Here is a 22,924-nt window from a genome sequence, read left to right as displayed (position 1 = left end):
GAAAATAATGTTGATTTATCAAAAATAAATAAGCTATATAAATAGTAAATAGATTATTTATTATTATGACATAGTATTATTTTATTTTAAAATTATTATAATAAAAACTACTTTTATGTTTTTACCTAAGTCACTTTCTTTTAATTCTTCTCAGTTTCTGTGCTCCTTCTGGCTCTTGAATTGAAAAATTTATAAATAAGTAATAATTTAATAAACTACATCATAAAGTAAGCAAGTATAATACGTAATGAACATTAAAATGGATTCATTAAAAACAAATAAGTTAGCGGAGTTGAAAAAATGGGCAAAGAACATCTGCCAAAGCGCAGTTTATGTGACTGTTTCTCAGTCTGTCCAAAGCTTTAGCTGGATGTAGTGAAAATGTGTATCTGAATCAATAAAAGCTGATACGGGGATACAGTTGTCCAGTTTCAGCATTTTCTGCAATTGATTTCAATCATTAAGAGCAGCAAATCTGAGAGCGAAGCAGCCTAAGACACATTTATTGAATGCGGGTTGGGAGAGGGAATGAGATCAGGACATTCAAACATGCATCTCATTTTGCTGTGACCACCATATTGTTGTGATGGAAGTCAATATTTATTCATGTTTGTTCATGATCATTGTGTTATTTTGTTCACGGCTTCAAACATGCTGTGATTTGAAACATCGTTTTCTCCTGATGGCATTGGTTTTGTCAAATAGTCTACTGTGATTCTGCATCTGGTTGAGTGAAGTGATAAATAATGTTTTAGCTTCTGTACAGCTGAATTGAAATGATGGACCACTTTTCGAATTGGAACTAGGATTCAATATTCAGGAACGTTGTTGTTGTTTTTTATTCTTTCCCCATTTTGGGTTAGTCCCTACACAGTACTATTTTTTTAACCACAGAATTTAGACATAGAATGTTGTCCAGCAAAACACAATAAGAAATAATATAAAAAGCATTTCATGTATTATCTTATATCAGGGATCTCAAACTGAAACCCCCTGAAGTGTTAATATTTTATCCTTAAATCCAGCCTACAAATTTTATTTTCACTTTCTGCAGTTTGCTTTGTGCTGTAGTTCTAGATTTTTGTACTATAGCTTAATATATATATTTTTCCACTGGCCAAAAAAAATAAATATAGCCAGTTATAGTCTTGGTAACAACAACAAAACAAGCCTACGTGTTCGAAACTGTCAAAAAAAAAAGCTTGGTTCTGTTTGTGCGCTGACAGTTGCTGTGTCCGCAATCTCTCACTTGTTTGCTTGTTTACAATTCGCTATATAGTGGATTCCATGTAGTGGCTGATATTCAAGGAAAATAGGGCAGTTCTCAAGGAATGCAATCATTAGTCCACAAAACATTTTTTTTGTAACAGGCGACTTGAGTTTGAAGCTTCAAGCACTGCCGTCATGAAAGAATTATGATATTAACTTAAGCAATTCTGTGTTCAAGATCTAAAATGAGACTAAAGACAGAAGCTGTGAGTCCGCTTGCATCTTCAGAAAGAACATGGCAGGCCTCGGAAGACTTATTTTGGGGGAAAAAGGATGAGACAAAGAGAGCTCCTTTGTCAGTGTCTGCATTTTTTCAACGCTGCTGTTTGCAGTACAATAGAAATGCACCTTCTGTGAAACAAGAAAATCATTTTTTTCCAGTTTTTTTTTTGTAAGTATATGTAGCCGGAGGGTTTGAAAATCGTAACAAAGTGAGCTTGTCATGTTTCTCAAAAGAATCCTTTTGTTATTTTATTTACTTTGTTCTAATTTATTTTAATTGTTTAATTTCATATTATTTAGAAAACAAGTATATTACAATCAAATATACTGATTTTAATCAAAATAAAATAAATTCATTAAAAATAAGTTAGCTGGGTTTCAATAATGGACTAAACATCTGCCAAAGTGCATTTTATATGCGACTATTTCTCAATCTGTCTAAAGCTTTGGCAGGATTTAGTGAATTTTTTAAATATAATTGTTATTTTTTATAATCCTACTTCAACAGTTTCTGTGTAGTGTAGTCCAAAAACCAGTCTATTTGTGTTTCCCCTCAGACGAGAACAAAATACTCCAAATTAGCACTTTGGAAAAACTGCTAAATCAGTGCAGTGCTTTTCTTTGCTTCATTGCCATTGGATGTTCTGCCAATAGCAGTACAGCTTCTGGAGAGCTGGCTTGCCAACATATGGTCTGGAGTAAGTGTCCTCTGACCACTGTACCGGTGTCAGACATTGGCATGTTTACTAGCAAAACCCAGCGGTCGATCGAGCACACCTCAAAACTGTATTGGATTTGTGCTTATGGATCTGTCTGTCACTATGAGACGGTATCAGGACATCTTATCCTGTAGCCACTTTCTGTAGTGTCCGTGTGCATCCTCACACCTCTGTGCTCTTTTCCTTTAAACAAATAGTTTGCTCCGCAGTGTAATCATCCACTTAACACCCATAGCCAAACGCCAGCTTAGCATTGATCAATGGGTTCCGACAGATTACAATTTTAAAGAATGCTATTCTGACTAGAACCGACTAACCTTAATCACAGCTCTCCGGATTTAATCTGAAGTAAGTCTTAATGGGCTGTTGCCATGCAGCCAATTGAATTAATTGAAAATCTAGTTTAAATAGCTGTGATTACTGTTGGACACTTGACTTAGTGGTTCGCCATGTTGGTTTAAGTCTGAAATTATTGTTTTTTTAAATAAAAATAACCATGGTTGCCACACAGCATTCTTAAAAAATTAATTTTAAAAATGAATTAATCAAACTTTTTTGTTTGTTTTGTTTTATTATGTGACGCTTTCGAGAAGTCAACCTTTATTATAGGCCAGCGACTGATGAAAACAAGCTGTGACGGAATTAAAAACCAACCATCAAATAAAGGGCCTGTTTTCGGTTAAGGCAAATATTTTACTGGAGCCATCCTTTTTTTCCTGATCATGGTCACAAGACAGAATTAAAAAGGGGAATGGAATCGATCTGAAACTGTTGAGGTTTCTGACAGCTTCTTAAATGGGTTAGTTCACCCATAAATGAAAAGTCTGTCATCATTTATGCCCCCTCATGTCTTTTAAAACCTAAAACCTGTTTTTAAATGAGTTCTTAAAAAAAAAAAATAAAAAATTTAATTCTGTATTGGCATAGACTCATTGAAGAACTTTGAACATCAAAAGAAACTTTCGATTTCACCAAAGGTTCTTTTTAGTAGAAAAAGGTTAGATTATTAATGTTTTTTATGCTAAGAATACTGAGAATTATTCCATGAAAGCTTCTTTAGGGAAAGCTTCTTCAGTTGCATTGTTGTTTAAACCCATTTTTGGAATCTAAAGAGTGTAGTACAATATTTAAAATGATTTTTTTCCCCAATAGAATGAAAGTGAATTGTGACCATGGCTGTTTTTAAAGGGGTCATATGATGCTTTTGTAAAGATCCTTATTTTGTGTATTTGGTGTAACAGAATATGTTGACATGCTTTAATGTTCAAAAAACACATTATTTTTCAAATACTGTACATTATTGTAGGTCCTCTATGCCCCGCCTCTCTCAAACGCTTTGTTTTCTACAAAGTCCCTCCTTCCGAAAAGCGCAGTCTGCTCTGATTGGCCAGCTGACCCAGTGCATTGTGATTGGCCGAACACCGCAAGCACTCTTCGAAAATGTAATGCCCCTTACCTTAATCGCGAGCTTCAGCTTTCAAAATAAATGTAAAGACAGAGCCCGAAAGGGGAACAGAGTCGCGTGACAGACACAGTGATGTGACATTTCACGGCTAATATGAGTCATTTTTTATTTATTTATTTTTATCATCACTTAGATTATGGCCATTTGACTTATAGCAGTGTCCAGTGTTTCCCATACATTGAGTTATTTGTGGCGGCCCGTCATAAAATCTAAACGGACCGCCACAAATAGATTTTCCTAAAGGATTCTACTTCGTTGAATAAACTGAGCACTGCACATTTCAAAATTAAAATGCAAAATAAAATTTTTTTTATATGAATGTATAATTGAAAAGAACCGACCGTCTTCAGAAAAGCTTTGATGTCATTTTCATTTCATCTTTCCTAGCCTATTAGATTACAGCCGTTACCGGGGAAACCGCTATATCGCCGCTCCAACAGCGCCTCCTGCTGGCAGAGAATGAATTTGCATTTGCAAGTCTGTGGGAGAGAATGGAGCTGAAATGAGTTCTTTAGGTATGCTCCTGGGTGCAGGACTTGTAAAGCAGATGTCACTCGAATAATGCGTGCTGGCGAACACGCTGGGTCTAAACCCAGCAGGATGAAGCTTCAAGCCCCAGCAATGGCACCAATTTTCTGGTGTCTATCAGCAAACATAAACCATAAACCTTTGAGCCATGTATGGAACACAAAAGTACTGAATTGAGTTATTTTTCACAAATGTATTGCACTTAAATGTTTAAATGCACACATAGTAATTTCAAAATGTTCATAGGAAATATTACTTGCTGTGGTATCAAAATCTGGTATCTCTCATATATATTGTGTGTGTGTGTGTTACACAGAACAAAGTCATACAGGTTTGGATCAACACGAGGGAATAAATAATGAATTATTAGAATTATCATCAGCTGTCCCTACATTTTTTTTGTGTTAGTTTGTTTGACTCATTTAAGAATGGCTAATTATTTTGTTTTCTTCCATATCATTTAATGTAATTGCACTTTACAGTTTTTGAACCACAATAAGTCGGCAGGTCATCGATTTTTCTAGCAAATTTGCTATTTAATAAAGCCGTTGTTATAATAGTTCCCTTCATGATTGCCTTCCATTTAAATAATCAGTGCGTTTCTTTTATAGTTCACTTCCCTGGTGGGAACCTTCCAGAACGTCAGTAAGAACCCGTTGTGTTGCTGTTACTTAGCCAAGCAGCTCCTGACAGATGTCCATTCATCATATTGGCATACTGCAGAAAAACAAGCTAATTATTTTGACTTAAAAGCAGTATGTCTGAAGATGAGAGCTCCACCGGCATTGAAACATTCATGGATTGTTCATAATGACTAGCCAGTTTTTAGATTATTCATTGTTCGCTTGATTAATGTGAACACATCCATCGTTCACTGCTCATCCACCAGTACTGACCAGAAGAGAGTACTGAATTCAGCCATCTTGACTTGTTGAACTGCAGCCATTTCCATTTAAATCGCAGATGTTCAGTATCCCTATTTGATGGGCTCTCTTGAGGTCATGCTAAAGCATCTCAATCAGGTTGAGGTCAAGCCTTTCTGTTGTTGGTTTGCTCCTTTGCTTAGTGTCATTGTCCTTCAGTTGGCAGCCGGATGATCTTACATTCTCTTACAACATGTCCTGAAAACTTGGGAATTCATTTTTCCATTGATGATAGGAAGCGATTCAGGCCCCAAGGTATAAAAGCAGCCCAAATCCATGATGGCCCCTCCACTTCTGTGCCTTTTTTCTCCTATATAATGCCCCCACCCCCCAACCAACTCAGCTTGGGTTTTAGCTGTTCACAGAATATTTTGCACAGTAGAGCAGTGGAACATTCAGGTGCTCTTTTGCAAACTCACAAGTGTTGTTTTAGAAAGACAAGTTGTCTTACCAAGGACTGATGAACAACAAGGCTTTTAGAGACCCCTTAAAATTTTCTGCAGGTCAGCAGTTCTCAATCTCAGATGTTCTCAGCACTCTTTTGCTTGATGTTTGGTGCACACGAGGCAATGATGTTTTTGATTAGCAAACCCACAATTTTAGGCCCAACACCACCAATCTCGCCTCTCTTACAGAACTCAAAATTACATGAGTAGCCATTAGCCTACGTGTTCACATAGTTTTTCCTCCTTGCAATGTTAGTATTTTCACACTGTGTTCAATAGACACGAGAAAATATGTCTTTGTGTTATTTGTTTAAACAGACTCTGTTGAAAGTTATATCAAAATTTATAACAAATCAAGTTAAAAGATTCACCCAAAAATGAAAATGTTGTCATCATTTACTGAAAAGAAACTCTTATAGGTTTGAAACAACAAGGGGGTGAGTAAATGCTGACAACATTTTCATTTTTGGGTGAACTATCCCTTTAATCGAAAGGGTTCACATAGTTTTCCCATGTAATATTATTATTAAAGACAGGATATGCTGTATCACTCAGATGATTGAATGCAAAAAGGTGACCAGCTTGCATTGTTTGCATGGACTTAGGGAATTTACTGTACTCTAAACTAGCCTCTCAGTCATTTTTTCCCCATAATCCCTCGCTTGCCATCCAGCATGATGCAATGGCTTTACCACTTCCTTTCAATTGCTTACTACGTCTCTCCCCTAAACTAATTTTTCACCCTTCAACACTTACTTAGTTTTGCATTTTCACTGTCCAGCAGATGCCAAGGCGATTTGGCAGGTACCTAACCATGTGTATGGAGTAGTGAGATTGCACACAGCAGCTTTCAGAATCTCTAAACTCCCTTCATCGACCTCAATCAGAGATCCTGCGGGAAGGAAAGTGTCCTAATGTTTCATGCAAATGTCGGGTGAGATTAAAGCTTCCCTATGGTCCCCAACACCACTACAGTGCTCCTTTAAGAGTAGTGTGAAAAGTGCTTCAGATGTTCGCTACCATGATTTGGAGATCAAAAGTGTGGTGTTGAATTTGTTTTAGAGGAAAACATTTTTCTTGTGGCAAAGAAAATTCGGAAAGTAAATATGAAGTCCATTTCTCTGTAATTACTAAGATAATAGCTCCCATTAGATGTGGCATTAGATGTGTGTGGAGAGAAATCGTGAATAAATTCAACTCCTGTTTCCCTGAAGTACCTTTGGAATGATTGTCCTAAACTCCAGATGCTCCTCCAGAATAAGAGAAACAATAGCCTTTCGTTTAGAGAAGCTAAAGAGAATCATAAATAATGGTTCGTTTCAGGAAGCCCAAGCTAATTAGCGTAGCGCTGAGTGTCTGTGCCAGAGTCGCTGTGCCTCAATATCCGAGGAATCCCGGGAGAGCGAAGTAAACTGGCAAAGATCAAAGAGACTCATTCTAGGTGTCGTTATTTGAATGAAAAAGGGTGTCTGTACTTTTGCTGGCTATAGGAGAGAGAGAGATGTAGACTATATAGAATGTTGTGCCACTGCTCATGCATTTAAATGGCTCTCATAACACACTGAATCTGCCTTGTGCAGTCAATGTTTGGGGAAAATCTGAGGAGACTGAGGTGATCGTGTCAAAAGTTGACGAAGACTGATCTGCTGACTCGTCTCTGATGACCGTTTCCCGCCCTTTGTGACCCGGAGTGTGTATTTACTGTGAGAAATATATACAAGGAAAAAGCTGCTGGCTGTAATTGCACACTTCCACCTGAGGCACTTCCTCCATGACTTTTTCTCTAAGCTGTCAGTCCAAACACTTTCAATCCAGTGGAGATGGTTTAAAAAATAACAAAACTACTATGGTAAAAACTTCGGATTCTGGCAGTGTCTCCAGAGAATGTGAACTAAATAGCAGCAATTTACCCCACTTACATTTGTTTTTCTCTGCAAGTATGAAGAACAGATGGATTAAATATGCTGCGCACTTCTCACTGCAGACGGAGCAGATGAATTTAGCACCGGGGTTTTAATGACTCCATACATTTGTTCTTCTGCTGTTCTAGGTACCACTTCTTTACTTGTCACGACCCCTGAGGAGCTTTGTCTGTGTACTCTGTTTGGATGTGTCTCGGTGTCTCTTATTGTCTCATATTTTAAAATATTTATTTTATAGTAGATAGATACATATAGATGTATGTATGTAGATAGGTAGGTATATACTTATGTGTGTTTGTATGTGTGTGCGTGTGTATATTTTAAAAATTTATTTCAATTTGTTTTATAATATCAATGTAATTTTATAGTTTTTTTTCTCCCTTTGAGTAGCTGTGAATATTCTAATAATCAGTTCTTTTCTTTTTTTTTTTCTTTTTCATTTGGGGCAATTCTCAGATATAGTCAATGAATTAGTCAGAATATTGTATAATTAATTTGATTATTTATTTAATGCAACTTGATGAGAGCAAATTAAATGCTCTAAATTGCTTTTATTTAGGCAAACCTTGTAAGGGGTAGAATTTAACCCATTATCAGCTAATACACTTCTAAAAGAGGAGACAGGCCTGTTTTGCACTCATATTCCCCTGTGTCTTTATTGAGCAAGTAAGGCTGTGATTAACCCCTAAAGCTGTCGGAGCAAGCTACCACTCACAGACTGTTTCTTTACTCAGGCTAGTTTGCTTTAGTCACAGTCTCAGGTTGAACAAACACAGTGTTTGACATATTTATAGATCGATAGATGACAAATACAATCTTCAGATTGCGATTTGTACCATGTTTGTGTGTGAAGGACCAAATGAAAACATTTATGAAAGAAATGAAAGGTTAGACCTTGCCGTTTGTCTTTCTCTCACACTCTATCTTCCTCGCTCTCTCCCTTTCACTTGAATTTCTTAATAGAGTTCCAATACAACAGCAGCTGGTTTTTACTGTAGGGATTTGGATGAACACTTTCTCCTTATTAACATGCGCAATGACTAAGCTCTCTAACTTTGCTGACCTGGCATTCTCAGCTACAAGGTGTGTACTTAGTAGTACTTAAAAGGCAAAGCATCACTATTGCTCATACCTTGGGTTATGGATTTTAACAAAACCCTAACCCTAAGTATTAAACTTCTTAAGTCATCCTGCATGGTTTGTCCTACAAAGTTTGTGCTGAAATCATGTGATATGTTGCTCTATTACAATAAAACTGTTCAGAAAATCTCACAAATCCATGTTGAAGGTGGCACCCAAGCCATAACTAGTGACCAAAACATCATAGATACTTGAGGCTGTCCTCGTTTGACTTTGCCCAGTAAGCAACATTCTAGAAACTGCATAGCAATGCTCGGGCAACCTTTTTTTTTTTTTTTTTATAGAAAATGTAAAAATATACACATGCCTGATTACATGGGCTCTAGCAGGCTTGATATTTCGGAGGGCACTTTGTCCCTATCTCTTGAAAACAGACGTGAGAGACCGGACACTTGTGCCACGCTCTCCTTTGGGGTTTATCTAGCCAAATGTCAACCCAAAACCCCTGAAATCAAACCCAACCCTGCGTCCCATTATGTAACTCCAGCTAGAGAGTTATCAAATTGAATGCAGTTTTCTAATCTTCCATCTACAGCACCTACTCCAACACCCTGTTGCCCTGAGCTGCACTATCTTTTACATAAAAGACGTTCCCATGCTAGATAGAAAGAGAAAAACACTATTTCTAGATTAATTGGGACACGTTTAAAAATACTTCAGGATGATATTGCGTCCTGGTTTCGTTTAAGCTCTCCAGAGCTGTATTATATGACCTGTAGCCCTTAGATTTCAAGCCTGACTTTATTGAGTCCAAAGCCTTTTCTGCCTTGTGATAAAATAGACTTTTTATTTCCTCGCGTGTGATGAACCGAGACCCACAGATGTGGTTTCGACAGCGTGAGCTGCAGCGTTGATTGATGAAATTCCATTTCTGATGTGAATCCAACAGCAGAGGGGATCTCATTTAACCAGACAGACACATATTGAAGTGATTACGACAGAAGAGAATGGCCAATTATCTTTCTGCCAGACCCATATTATGCTGCGAAACAACCAGTATTTTTAATTAGCGCTATTTCTGGGGTGGAAGGAGCGAAGTGGAGTTATTAGGACCAGGGATAAAAAAGACACAGGCACTGCTCTGGGGAGCCGTCCACATACATAGTAACATTGCTTCCTTTCACATGGAGACATACACTGATGGCAAAAACCTTTCTAAATTGGATACGGTCCCCGAGACCACTCGAAGCCAGTTGGGGCTCTATTGATTGGGGCAGATGCGCAAATTTAGAAAGCCATTGGGACCACCTTTCATCTAATATGTGTCGTAATTTTGTCCAGAGAAAGCAGCCTGATTGGATTTTGCTCATTAAAATGGCAGTTTTCTTTCATGTGCCTGTCTGAGATGTGCTTCAGGTCTCGTGTGTCTAATCCCTCTTTCTTTGTTGTGTCTCTACAGCCATTGGTGTCCGCCCTTCCCATGAGTGGCATCCCTCAACACACGACTCGTATACCAGGCTTTGACTACCAGCCTCTGGAAAGCGCGCTAACAAGGAGTGTGAACGCCCCTGCTTCTCATGTGACCCCTTCTTCCTCCTCGTCTTCTACCCGTGGGCCTGAAAGGGATTGTGATAGGGATCGGGATCGAGAACGGGACAAGAGGAAGAAAAAACATAAGAGAAGGTCTCTGTCCAGGTCCCGCTCGCGCTCCAGATCCAAATCCAAAACCAAGCACTCGTTGCCCAGTGCCTACCGCACCTTCAGGAGATCCAGGTAATGGCTTGGGAGTTGTAACATTTTTCCAGGAACGATTTAAACTGTTAAGAAAGAGCTTGTTAGTTGCTAATGGCATGTACCTAGGGCTACATTTACTGAAATGTAATTATGTTTTTAAACTGCCTTTTCCAACTTATCCATCCAAAAATGTTAATTGAAGTGACCTTTTGAGTTAAATGTAAAATGTGGTTTTAGGGCTTAAAAGTTGGAATTAATCATTTGAAAATTTCAGTTCTTAAACTTAGAAATACAGTTGCAGGAAAAAGTATGTGAACCCTTGGGTTAACTTTGGATTTCTGTATAAATTAGTTGAAAAATGTAATCTGATCTTCAACAAAGTCACAACTTTAGATCAGCTTAAACAAATAAAACACAAACACTGAGACGTTTTTATTGAACACGCAGTGTAAACATTCAGTGCAGGGTGGAACGAGCATGTAGAGCCTTAAATTTAAAGGGACAGTTCACCCAAAAAGTTTTACTTTTTTCTTCTGCACAAAAGAAGCTATTTTAAAGAATGTTGATAATCAAGCATTGACCTTCATTATATAGACAAAAAATGACCCAGACATTTCTCAAAATATCTTCTATGTTCCTTTACAGGTTTGGAACAATATGAGGTTTGGAAAATGGTAATAGCATTTAAATGTAAAACAACTCTCTAAAATTAGGGTCTCAATGTGCACCAAATGATTCCTCTAATTTCAGCTCATTTTCAGATAGGAATATCTGGAAGAATTTAGGAGTAATTTTGACTTTAAAACTTTTAATGACCACTATATGCAGAAATCAATAGTAAATGTCCAAGGGTTCACATACTTTTTTCTGGATCTATATCTGTAAATACATGTGGGAAGAGTGGCTTGTCAAAAGTGTTATTCCCAGAAACTTGAGGCAAGGATGCAATACCCCACCTCTAAACTTTTGTTCACCCCTGCACCGCCCTCGTTTTTCTATCCGTCCTCTTTATTGGAAACCAAGGCCGATTTGTCATTATCCGCTGCTGAAGTTGCAGTAATTACAGTCCCCTCATCATGCCCGTCCTGACACGCCATAATATAATTTCTGAAGATTAAATCATTTTGGCCCCAGCATTTAAATCACTTTAGTGAGGCCACGTAAAGGGCCTCACTTTCTTCTTTCTTTCTCTCTCTCTCTCTTTCTCTCTCTCTGTCTCTCTCTCTCTCTCTCTCTCTCTCTCTCTCTCTCTCTCTGTCTCTCAATTCAATTCAATTCATCAATTCACAATTCGTGCTTTATTGGCATGACAATTGTTACAATGTATTGCCAAAGCATAGTGTTTACACTGAATCTAGAACACATATATCTCTCTCCATCTTTCACAATCTCTGGCTCTTTTCCTTGGTTATATTTCCATGCAAACTTGCCAAACAAGGGCAAAAATTGTGGCTATAACTCAGATGAACTTGGTAGGTGAAATATCGAAAGGCGTAAAACCGCTTCCTCTAATACAAGATAAGGAATGGCCTCGTTCTCTCTCTCTCTTTTTCTCTATGTGTGTGTATATATTTATGTATATATATAGATAGATAGATTTATATATATTTATATAGATTTGTAGAATAAATCTTGTCTGTGCAAGAGAATGATTGAGATGAGTTTTGGGCAGAAGCTCTTCTTAGACTACTAATCTAGTTTGGCTGAGCCCCTGTGGGGCTCTGTAGATATCGCCTTGGCTTTAGCCATGTTCTCCAGCTAAGAGCTGTATGAGAAATCTTTCTATCCCTGGTGGTTTTCTTATTCCTCTGTTATTGAACTGCAGTTCATCCGCTTACTTCATAGGCTTTGCACCACTGCGCAGACTGCAGTGTCTGCATTAAGATGACAATCCCATCTCCGTCTAATCCAGATCGTCTCACTTCCGAGTTAATTTCTCATTGGGTACAGCCCCATCATGGCCTTCCAGTGTTGCCCTTTCCCATTAGTCCTCAGATGACCTGAGATAATGAGTTTCTGGAGTGGCACTATGCCTTTGTCCACAATCTGTCGTGTCCTTACACAACCATGTCATTAGCAAGAATGGACATGTACATTTCTTAAGCCAGACACGTGACCTTGTGGTTTTGACCTTGTTCCCTGATTGCTGTCGAGTGGCAGAGGGCCTTTAGACCACAAGTGTTTGTTTTAGAGCAGGTCAGCTCGTGTTTGGACCGAGTTCTGGTCAAGTGTGTCTGAGTATCGCCACTTCAGTAGAGGAAATGTGTGTTAAAGTATTCAGCACTCACCTTTTGTACTCTTTCCCAGTAATTGCCGATCTTTGTGAGCTGATTTTGAATTTAAGAGGAATTTAATAAACTATTTGTGTCATGTAGTCTTGAGGATATTGAGGTAAAGAGCTAAAGTGCATGTCAAGCTTTCAAATACTAGGAAGCAGGCTTCTAAAGAGAGTGTTTTTAGATTTAGATCTGATTTTTACTTATAACCTATGAGTATTACCTTTCTTTTTGACTTTTTGACTTAACTTTGACTTGACTTAAATGGATGAATATTCAATATTTTTCAAATCTAAACAGCATTATTTGCACACTGAATCTCCTATCACCTTGGTGTAAAGAGTAATATTGTGAAATATTATTACAGTTTATAACCGCAGTTTTTTTTATTAAATATATTTTCAAATGTAATTTATTCATGTGATGACAAAGCTGAAATTTAGTAGCCATTAATCAAATTTTCAGTGTCACATGATCCTTCAGAAATCATTCTAATATGCTGATTTGGTGCTCAAGAAGCGTTTCTTATTATTACCAATACAGTTGTACCGCGGTAATGAGATGCCGACCACGGTGTTGAGGTCATCACTGTCATCACCGTACTTTTTTTGCAAGGTATTTTGCAGGAGGAAGCTAGAGGTCTGCATCCCAGATCTACATGACCAGATTTCTTGCGATGCGGGATTAAATTCCCAAACAAAGCACGGTAGCGGTCAGTAACTCTTGTGTAATTTGAACCGGAGCGGGCGGTCTAAAGACCGGGACACACTAAGCCGACTTCAAAAACTAGCGGCGACGAAGGCCTACGGTGTTGTCGCCTCACGTCGGCAACGTCGGACCAAAAAGCTGCGCTCGTACACACCGCACAGACTACAGCCAACGGCAAACTAACACTTGCGTTCTGCGCATGTGTAAGAGGAATTAACTGTCTATATCAGCAGCTATACTATATTCGTCATTCAAAAGGAGAAACCGAAACAAAGATATACGAGATAAATGCAGATATACGAAACGTAAACAAAGCAGGGCTTGCTTACAATTTTGAATATCAGTAACGTTGATAACTTTAATCATTTTAAGCGGCTCATGTTGTTATGAAAACATTTGCGTATTAGAATGATTGGGAAAGATCACGAAACATTTAAACATCCGTCTGTCTATACCGCCTTCATTTACGGGCTTGTTTTCATCACTTTCGCTTTAATTCTCGGGCACTGACTCATTCGCTAAACTGAACATCCAATCAGTGCTCTCAACATGTTGAATCGGGCGAACTGCCGCCGACGTGAGCCCGATGAGTGGAACACACCAAACAAACTAGCCCGACCGTCGCCAATGGCCAACCGTCGGCTTGGTGTGTCCCAGCCTTAACAATATCCCGTTCCCGACGTCCTTTCAGATCTCTTTACTCACTCTTATTGACCACCAGTAGCCTGCACTCAGGACTGTTATGCTTGCGCTGCACGCACGGACCAGTGCTTTCTGCGTCATGTATTTTATTTGCGGGGTCTGTGCATGCAGCATGTGCATATGTACTGGTGGTAAATATACGGCCCTCTGACAGAACAGGCAGGTTGTCGATGAGTGACAGATCAGAATAAGGATGGCAAAGCAAAGTGTGGATGCGCTGTCCTTGAAGGACGTTCAACTTGGACTGGAAAATGGTCAGTTTACTGCTAAGAAACCCACGTCAGGCAAGTCTGACTCGGGACATTCTTCTCAGGGATGTTAAATTGCTCGCTTAAAAAGTGATTTAATTTTGCAATGGCTACAAGCCAACGGTTTTGTTCATATTTTACTTATAATGTTAAATGACAAATGTTTGTTTAGTTTTTTTTCTCTGTGACACTTTTTCCTATTGTGTTGACAGCAAAATGTAAAACTAATTTGAGTTTTACAAGACGAATAAAATAACAAATATGGCGATAAGCCGCCAAACCGCATGATTTGTTGCTTCTTCACCGAGGTAAGAAAAAATCCCATACCGTCACAGCCCTATTATCAATTGAAAACAGTTGTGCTGATCAATATTTTTGAATAAACAACATTTAATCTAAATAGAAATGTAATGCATCTTTGCTGAATAGAAGTATTTATTTCTTTAAAAGGAAAAAAAACTTGCTGACCCTTAACTTTTGAATGTAATTGTATATTGACCAATATTGGATATTTTATTTTTTACTTTATTTAGACGGATTAGTATAGATTTATTTTTGTATAAAATGTATTATTTATCAATTATAAAAACAGTAGCATTTAAATAACGAAAAACAAAACCTAAAACCTGACTCCAGTCTGAAATTCTAGTAAAATTACAGTAAAATCATTGTTTTATCTCCATCTTTTTCATAGTAACAACAGCCATGTTTACCATATTTAGTGAATTATCTACCTTTTATGTCATCAATAATTATAATACATCATCATCAAGGAAACTAGAAAACGGCTCATTTGATTAGATAACTTTTTATATATAGCATTAGTAAGTGTTATAAATCAAACATCACCACACAAACCATGAACCTGTTGTTTTTATTATAGCCTTCATTAATAACTAGCCCATATCTCAGTCGGTGACTCCGACAGTGAGCATGGACATTGAATTAGCAATCCTAGGGCCAGAAGTAATTATAAAGCGGCTATTTTCTGACATCAAACATGACCAGTGTTATGCCTCTAATTTTGTTACCGCTAATAATACCGGTGTCAGTATTTAAAGCTACTCACTCCTTTTTATTTGCTGCCACCTGACATCTCGTCTCCAGTCGGTGTGTCAACACCAGGAACCAGCCACACATTTATCCTTAATGAGTATATCTGTCCAGTGTAGCGGAAAAAGAAAAGAAAAATGAAATTCACACTGGACACAATTATAATAAATGGATGCAAATGTATTATGGTGGGGAAAAAATACTTTCCTCTTCATCAGATAATATCTTTGACACCCCTGCAGTAGATTATTAATGATTAGATTTAATATGTTTTACTTCCTTCTTCCTGTCTGTATAAATATATCTTTTTCTTTCTCTCTGCCTGTTCCTGACCCCCACATTTTCATTGCTCTACTTGTTTGAAGTGTACGTCCATACGAGATATTTATTTTAATTCACATTTTCCTTCTGAGTGGGTATATACACGTATGATTACATTTCAACCTACGCACAACTCTTAATAACAGCCCATCCGTTTTGTTACTGGATTGTGTTCGTCAACATTATGAGCATTTTCCAGAATCAGTGAGGCATTATTATTTATTGAACATTAAAATAATGACGTGGCGTTTTCGTAGTGTCTGTTTACACTAAGTGCAAATAGCCCGCCTTGTTGGCAGAGGCTATTTACACTAACTCCACCCACCAATGTGTGATTGGGATAGTCAACACTGAAAAAAGACGCATGTTACACATCAGTTTCATGGTAAGGTGCGTGCTTTTTGACGGGATCGACCCGAGTTCGAACCCGTCTTTTGGCAAACTTTTTTTTCTCCCTTCTCAAATCTGATATCGCATCAGAAAGGCATTTATTTTCAATAAAAATGAAGGAAATAATCAAAAAGTTGAAAATAAAGTATTGGGTAGGGTTAAGTTAGATGTAGGGAGGGCTTTATTGTCCCAATAAGGTGGCATCCTTTTAATAATTTGAATTAAAATTATAATTTACACTCAATACGGTATTATTGCGTACTGTTTTATAATGTACGACAGTAGGTGCAGATAATTGCCGCTATTTGCAATTAGTAGAAAATATTACTATTTTAACAGCGTAAATAGAATCTATAACTATTTTCACTTAGTGTAAATAGCATATACTTAAAAAATACTGCTATTTTCACTTAGTGTAAATAGAATCCATCTATCGCAATTTACACTTAGTGCCTTAATGTTTTACTCAGAGTTTTGTAAAATTCACAGCATCGCAGTATACTGCAGTTTTGCTGTCAGTGAAATCTGCGATAAATGTGCCAATTGCTGCTTCATTTACAACTGTAAACTGTAACTACAGTCACTCTTGACATTTATGATTCGCCATTTGAGATCCAATCAGGTCTAGTGTCAGTCCCAGACGGCTTCTGTCACTGATTTGCCCAAATTTTCCAGGTCCATGACATTTCTTCAGTGTCTTTGTAAAGTTTACAGTGATGTCTGCTGTGTATGGCACATAAGTCAAGGACTGTCACACACACATCCGGTGGCGCTGCACTGCTGGCGACACGGACACTTGTTGCTGCTGACTTTGCCTCTAAACTTTTTGAATCTTTTTTAACTTAAACTCTTAAGCTGATATATCGGACTGATTGACTGGCTAATCTTAGCAGTGAAACGCCACAATGATGACGCTCATACAGCTCTCCATTGGATTGTTAATTATCGCGCACCTGGTGTCAGTCTGCTATTCACACACAATGGCGAGCAGCGACCCAATTATGGCATATACAAGAGAGGATTTGCTTCAGCTCTGCCAAATACTAACAGGACATATAATGTGTGTGGTTTTCCCAAAAAAATTGTAATAGCTTGCAGCATGTTTTAATTGTCATCAAAAATTAACAATGAAATCTCACAAGCAAAACATTAACCGTATCATATTTATTTCATGTTTTTAATGTCATCCACACAAAATTTTGCTTTATTTATTTCAGCTATTTTTTTTTATTAAAAGTAATTTCATATTTTACTTTATCTAATAGTTTTTGTTTGCAATTATAACCTTTCTTCAATATTCAAGACCTCAACTCCTCAGTTACTCATTTTTAGAACTTTCTCCATCTGTCAAAAAGGTTTTAAAGAGGTAAAAGAGAGCAAAGAGCAAAGGACCATCATCAGCTGACAGTTAATTTAACAGCATCAAGAAGTCTAACCTGTGGGTTGATTTCTTGAGCAAGACTTCTAAGTTGACCATGTTTCTTTCCTTTCAATCTCTTCTTCTCTTTCTCCTCTCTCAGGTCTCAGTCTCGTTCCCCCAGCCGCAGAGACAGACGAGCTCGCTCTTCAGACAGAAAGCGTGATGAGAGAGAGAAGGAGAGCTACGGCCCAAGCACCTACCGCCTTGGCAGCAACCCAGCACTGGGCAGGAAGCGTTCCAGATCAAGGTGGGGAGGCACTTAGGTCACATCAGGCTCAAAAACACAAACAAAAAAAAATATTTTAATTAAAAAGTATTATTTTCTAAATGTATTTTATACACTGTTTTAAAAGTTTGGGGGGGCGGTTTATTCAGTAAGAAATTACTTTAGCAAGGATGCATTAAATTGAAACGTAACATTAAAGACATGTATAATGTTACATTTAGATTTTTTGATTTCAAATAAATACTGTTCTTTTGTACTTTCTATTCATGAAAAAAAAAAAAAAGTATCATGGTTTCCACGAAAATATTAAGGAGCACAACTGTTTTCAACATGGATAATACACTGATATAATAATAATAGTATAATAATAAGATTAACAATAATAAGAAATGTTTCTTGAGCACCAAATTAGAATATTGGCATGATTTCTGAAGGTTATGTGCCACTGAAGACTGGAGTAATGGCTGCTGAAAATTCAGTTTTGAAACACAGGAATAAATTACAGTGTGACACATATTGAAATAGAAAACAGTTATTTTAAATTGTAATTATATTTAACAATATTCCTGTTTTTACTGTTTTTGGTCAAATAAAAGCAGCTCGTGAGCATAGGAGACTAAAATACATTTTAGAAAAATGTACCAACCACAAACTTTTGAACAGTAGTGTACATATACAAAAATATGGCCTATATATATTTTATTTTATTTATTTATTTATGTTTAATTTACAGTGGCACACTGCTGTGAATACCAAATATAATGACAGCAGGAAGAACATGTGTTTGTATTAATGGCAGCTGTGATATGGCCTCATTTGAAACCCTCTAGCTGTATATCATCACAAGGAGCAGTTTGGCTGATTGTCAGCATGCATGCTGCTGTTCACAGTGGGTAAAAAGTGCTTTCCTAGAGTTTCCTCAGAGTCTGCAGCAGGCATGATCTTTTCATTCACTGTAATCCTTCTATTGAAGAGTCCTGTGAGACTGCTATCATCACACTACCCTCTCTCTCATTTCCTCTACCTTCCCATTATTTTCTTACCGACACCTATATGGTGCTAAAGCACCACAGAAAGAAACGGTCATGGTGACTTCTCAGATCTCACCCGGCTTTTATGTCATTGGTTTTTATCTGAGCAGCCCACTCTCTCCAGTGCTCTTTAAAGCTTAGCTGAGACATTTCTTCATATTCTGCTGCCGAGGAGGTTGCAAAGACTTTTTACACATCTCCTACAAAAGATAAAAAGTTCAGCATCTTTCATTACACCCTCAAACCTTTCTGGTTTGAACTGAGGGAAGAATTGAGATGGAGAGATGGATGGTTGGATCACTTACAGGGTTTTAGTGAGGTTTGGTTTGTTAGAGTGATGATAGAAGCGTCTCAGATGCAGAACCTCGCTTACATGCAAGCAGAGGAAGATTGAATGCCTGTCTTGGACTAGGCAGCAGCTGTTGTCTTGGAAATATAGCATAACGGTTGGATTACGGAAGTAAAATATAATTTATTCTCTCCATAGGAAGATATATTTTTACAAAATATGTAGCCTAAATCTTTCAAGACAGACCAGCCACGAGCTCTGAGGTTAAGCGATGGTATGTGCTTCTGTAGAAACTATAAGTCACAGCGAGTCACTGCTTCACATTTAAAAAAAGAAATGTTTTATAGCCTAATTCTTTGTAATAACTACACTACCCATGATTCTAAAGATTCATTATTCAGAAAAAAATCATAATCCTATCCATTTGTATATTCATTCATTTGTTATACTTTTAAATGCCTTAGAATTTATTATTAACTTGTAATCATATATGTGTATATATTGCATATAAAATTATTAAGTTATTACTGTTTAAACATGTATAAAAAGTCATATAATTAATGACTAGAATAATATAAAAATTATTAGAATAATATTTACATGATGTATTAAGTTTATCAAATAAAATATTAGTAATACATAATATACATACAAATATATATATATATATATATATACAGATATGATTTATAATATTATAAATTATCTGTTATGATTGTCATTCACAGTGGTTTATGAAATGAGTAGTTTATTCCCTCATAAAATATGTTAAGTACACAGTGTTTAACCTTTTCCTTTTTTATGATTTTTATTTTTGGTTTAAACTCAAAGTTTCTGCTTTTCTGATTCATCTCAGAGCTGAATGGCTTTGTTCTTTACTTTTATTAAAGTTTTTTTTTATTTTTTTTTTATCCGTTTTGAAAAAATTAATGGGGAAAAATACATTCGGAAGTCTCTGTTGATCTCCATACCGCTCTCCTGTCCAATAAGCTATAAGATAATCTTAATCATGCCAATCAGACAGGGTAAGTGAGAGGCCTCATGTGTTTCTGTCTTTTTGGATAAACTTAGATCTATTTTCCTGTACTGATTCAATTAGTCATAATAGTTTATGCCTCGGGTGGAATTCTTGGCACGTCTGCAGCAGCGCATTTTTAACCTCATTGTGTCTCCTAGGACTGCTTTGATCCACTCTCCAAATATGTCTTGTCATTTTGCTACAGTGCCACAGGTAATTAGAGGTCACTATGCCCATTTACTGAAGTTGGGTGCTCCTTTATAAATGTATTTTTCCAACTAAAGGACATGCCTAAGGTATTCAAATAAAATATTCATAAAGGACAGCCTGGGAGATAAAGGCCCCTTGATATGGACTGTGTATGTGCTTTTTCTCTGGAGAGAGCGCACACGCTGTGACTGTTATGTGCGATTGGCCTATTCCAGTCACCTCGCTGATGCAGTGCTGGATCAGGGGTCTTGCTGAAGGGTCGTGTGAATGTTTTAAGACCCCACAGTGTTACCTCCTGTCAAACAGTAACTCTCACTTCACTGCTACATCCACAGAGCTGCAAAAATCAATGCTTGTTTAGCTCATAAAATAGTTAGTGAAAAGTGAAATACTTTATATTTTGTATTATGTATTGTTATTCTAAACCTATGACTTTCCATCTTCTGTAGATCAAAGAAAGAAGAATTTTGTGAATGTCAATGAATTCAAAAGAATTTTTCCAATCTAACAAAAGCATATAGTGGCATCAAAAAAGCAAAAAAACTTTTTGCAAAATTCCAGTCTGTGCGCAATATTCCAAATCTTCTAAAGCTATACAATATACAATAACAATTTTATTTATATAGTAAATTTGATACAGAGTGGTAATTTACATAAAAGTTATTTTAAAAAATAGTAAACATAAAAAAGTTCGAAGAAATAATTGAAGAAAATAATAGACTTATTTAAAAATGAAGGCAGACATGCTGGTATTAACCTAAAATGTTCCCCTCTCAAACTGTATTTGCCTTTTGATGCAAAACATGCATTAAATACAAATGAATGGCAGTGGTTCTTGTAACGAACAATGCAGCAGAATGTTTTTGAATGAGCTGATCTAGTAGTTTAGTAACTTTTTTAAATATCTCTTTACAGATCACCTCATGAAAAGAAGAAAAAGAAGGGTTCAAAGTCATCGCACCAATTTAAGGGTTCCTCCTGTTTGCCCTCGGCATCCCCTGACAGAGGCGGAGCCATGGCCAGAGTCTCTGCAAGCCCCTCCCCTGCCACAAGCCCCGCCTCCAGCCTGGCAAGGTCCAGGTAAAGGGCATCTCGCTCTGGTCCCATTACTAAACAATCAGTCTGCGTGAACCTCGCGAGAGCCGCCCATCCTCTGAAACTCAGTCCGCTTCAGTCAGAATCATAGATTTCAAGCATATTTTTCCCCCCACTTTGTTGCAATATTAATTTAAGCTTTGCCAACAGCATTGTGCGTGAGACACAAAGACGGTCTGCATTGTAGCGTTTTGATTTGGAAGTTATAATGGTTTTATATATGATTTGACAACTTGAGTTAATTAGCTGTTGAACAAAGCATGAAAACTGAATTTTACAAGATTTTTGTATATTATGGAGAGGTTTTGATTCAAAAACCTGAGAAAGCACCACAGTGCAAAGGGTTATTGGGTACTCATACAACTTCTCAAGTTTCATCAAAAAGTTGCTCTAAACTCCCTCGGCCTTCAGTTGTTTTTGTTGCTTCTTCTTTACCTCCCACTGTGTGTCTCTCTAGACTTTGTTATATTTGTGCAGTTTTTGTGTCTCCTCTGGCATTGGGTGAATATTTCATGGCCTTCTGGTCGCTCAGTTTCAGCCTGAGATGTCTGCGGTGGTTACGTAGTCACCAGTCGTCATGAATACTGTATTAAGGTGTTTTTCACAAACCGTGCCAATTGGCAGACCTCTGTCTGTCTGTCACTGTCTCACTCTCTCTTTTTTTTTTTTTTTTTGTTAAATAGGGATGGCTCTCAGGAGAAAGACAAGCAAGTGTCCTCCACTATTGTCTCTTCGGTCCAAAGCAAAATCACTCAGGTATGTCGTTAAGAAATTATTAACTTCCATATAGCAACAAAGCTTTTGTGTAAACTAGGGCTTTCACTTGATTAAAATGTGTAAATGAATTAATTAAAGTAATTAATTACATGTCCCCTAATTAAATGTAATCACAATTTTATGTATATCGGTATTTGCAGAGAAATATCATAAAATGAAAATATTAATGAAGACATTGCATTTTTTATTTATATTTTATTTATTCACTCTTTATTATATAGGACACTAGAGATTTATAAGGACTACTTTCTGTGCCACACTTTGACCAAAAACATAGTTTTTTTTATGGTTTTTCTATGTAAAAATTCTAGACAGCCATAATTGACCAGTGTGTCATAATTTATTTAATTTTAATATAATATAATATATGGGCCCATAAACCCTCAAACTTGTTCAAACTTTGCCTTGACAAACTTTGATTTTCTAGTTAAAAATTATATGTGTATGAATTTCAGTTCATTTTAATTCTACTTCTTTAAATTCCCATTTTAATTGGAATTCTGCATCAGCATTAAAGCATTTTTTTTTTTAAATATTATCAGAACCTGTTTTTTCTATGTAAAAGTGCTAGACAGCTGTAATTGACCATTATGTCATATCTTGCTGCTTTTTCAGTGTCTCGCCATATTGAAAGTTAAAATAATTTTGTTATTTTTAAGAACGTGTTTTGACATGCTGCATTCTTTTTCATTCTTTGGTGCAGCAAAGTTCCATTTTAATGCAACATGTTCTATGCAAATGCCCACTTGGACTGATGTTTTCAAATGAAGTTTTGATTTAATTTTACATTAAGCAGTTTCGGGCTGAATTAATTTGTAAGGTTGAGGGTTTAGAATAAACTAGTGCTGTCAA

The 22,924-nt window shown here is 36.9% G+C and overlaps 1 protein-coding gene across 1 annotated transcript in view; it reads left to right on the top strand.

Annotated features, from left to right (window-relative positions):
* LOC107595704 (splicing factor, suppressor of white-apricot homolog) overlaps positions 1-22,924 on the top strand; it is a 110,832-nt gene that overhangs the window by 73,570 nt on the left and 14,338 nt on the right. Inside the window, exons 14-18 of the mRNA XM_016286199.1 lie at positions 10,034-10,347; positions 17,527-17,673; positions 21,116-21,280; positions 21,979-22,051; positions 22,384-22,400. Coding sequence (XP_016141685.1) covers positions 10,034-10,347; positions 17,527-17,673; positions 21,116-21,280; positions 21,979-22,051; positions 22,384-22,400 — 716 coding nt within the window. The remainder of the gene's footprint in view (positions 1-10,033; positions 10,348-17,526; positions 17,674-21,115; positions 21,281-21,978; positions 22,052-22,383; positions 22,401-22,924) is intronic.

Source organism: Sinocyclocheilus grahami, unplaced genomic scaffold (assembly GCF_001515645.1).
Source record: "Sinocyclocheilus grahami isolate Dianchi unplaced genomic scaffold, SAMN03320097.WGS_v1.1 scaffold207.1, whole genome shotgun sequence".
In the NCBI taxonomy this organism is placed as follows: Eukaryota; Metazoa; Chordata; class Actinopteri; order Cypriniformes; family Cyprinidae; genus Sinocyclocheilus; species Sinocyclocheilus grahami.
The sequence above is the reverse complement of the archived record's forward strand: the minus strand, read 5'-3'. Positions and strand labels throughout refer to the sequence as shown.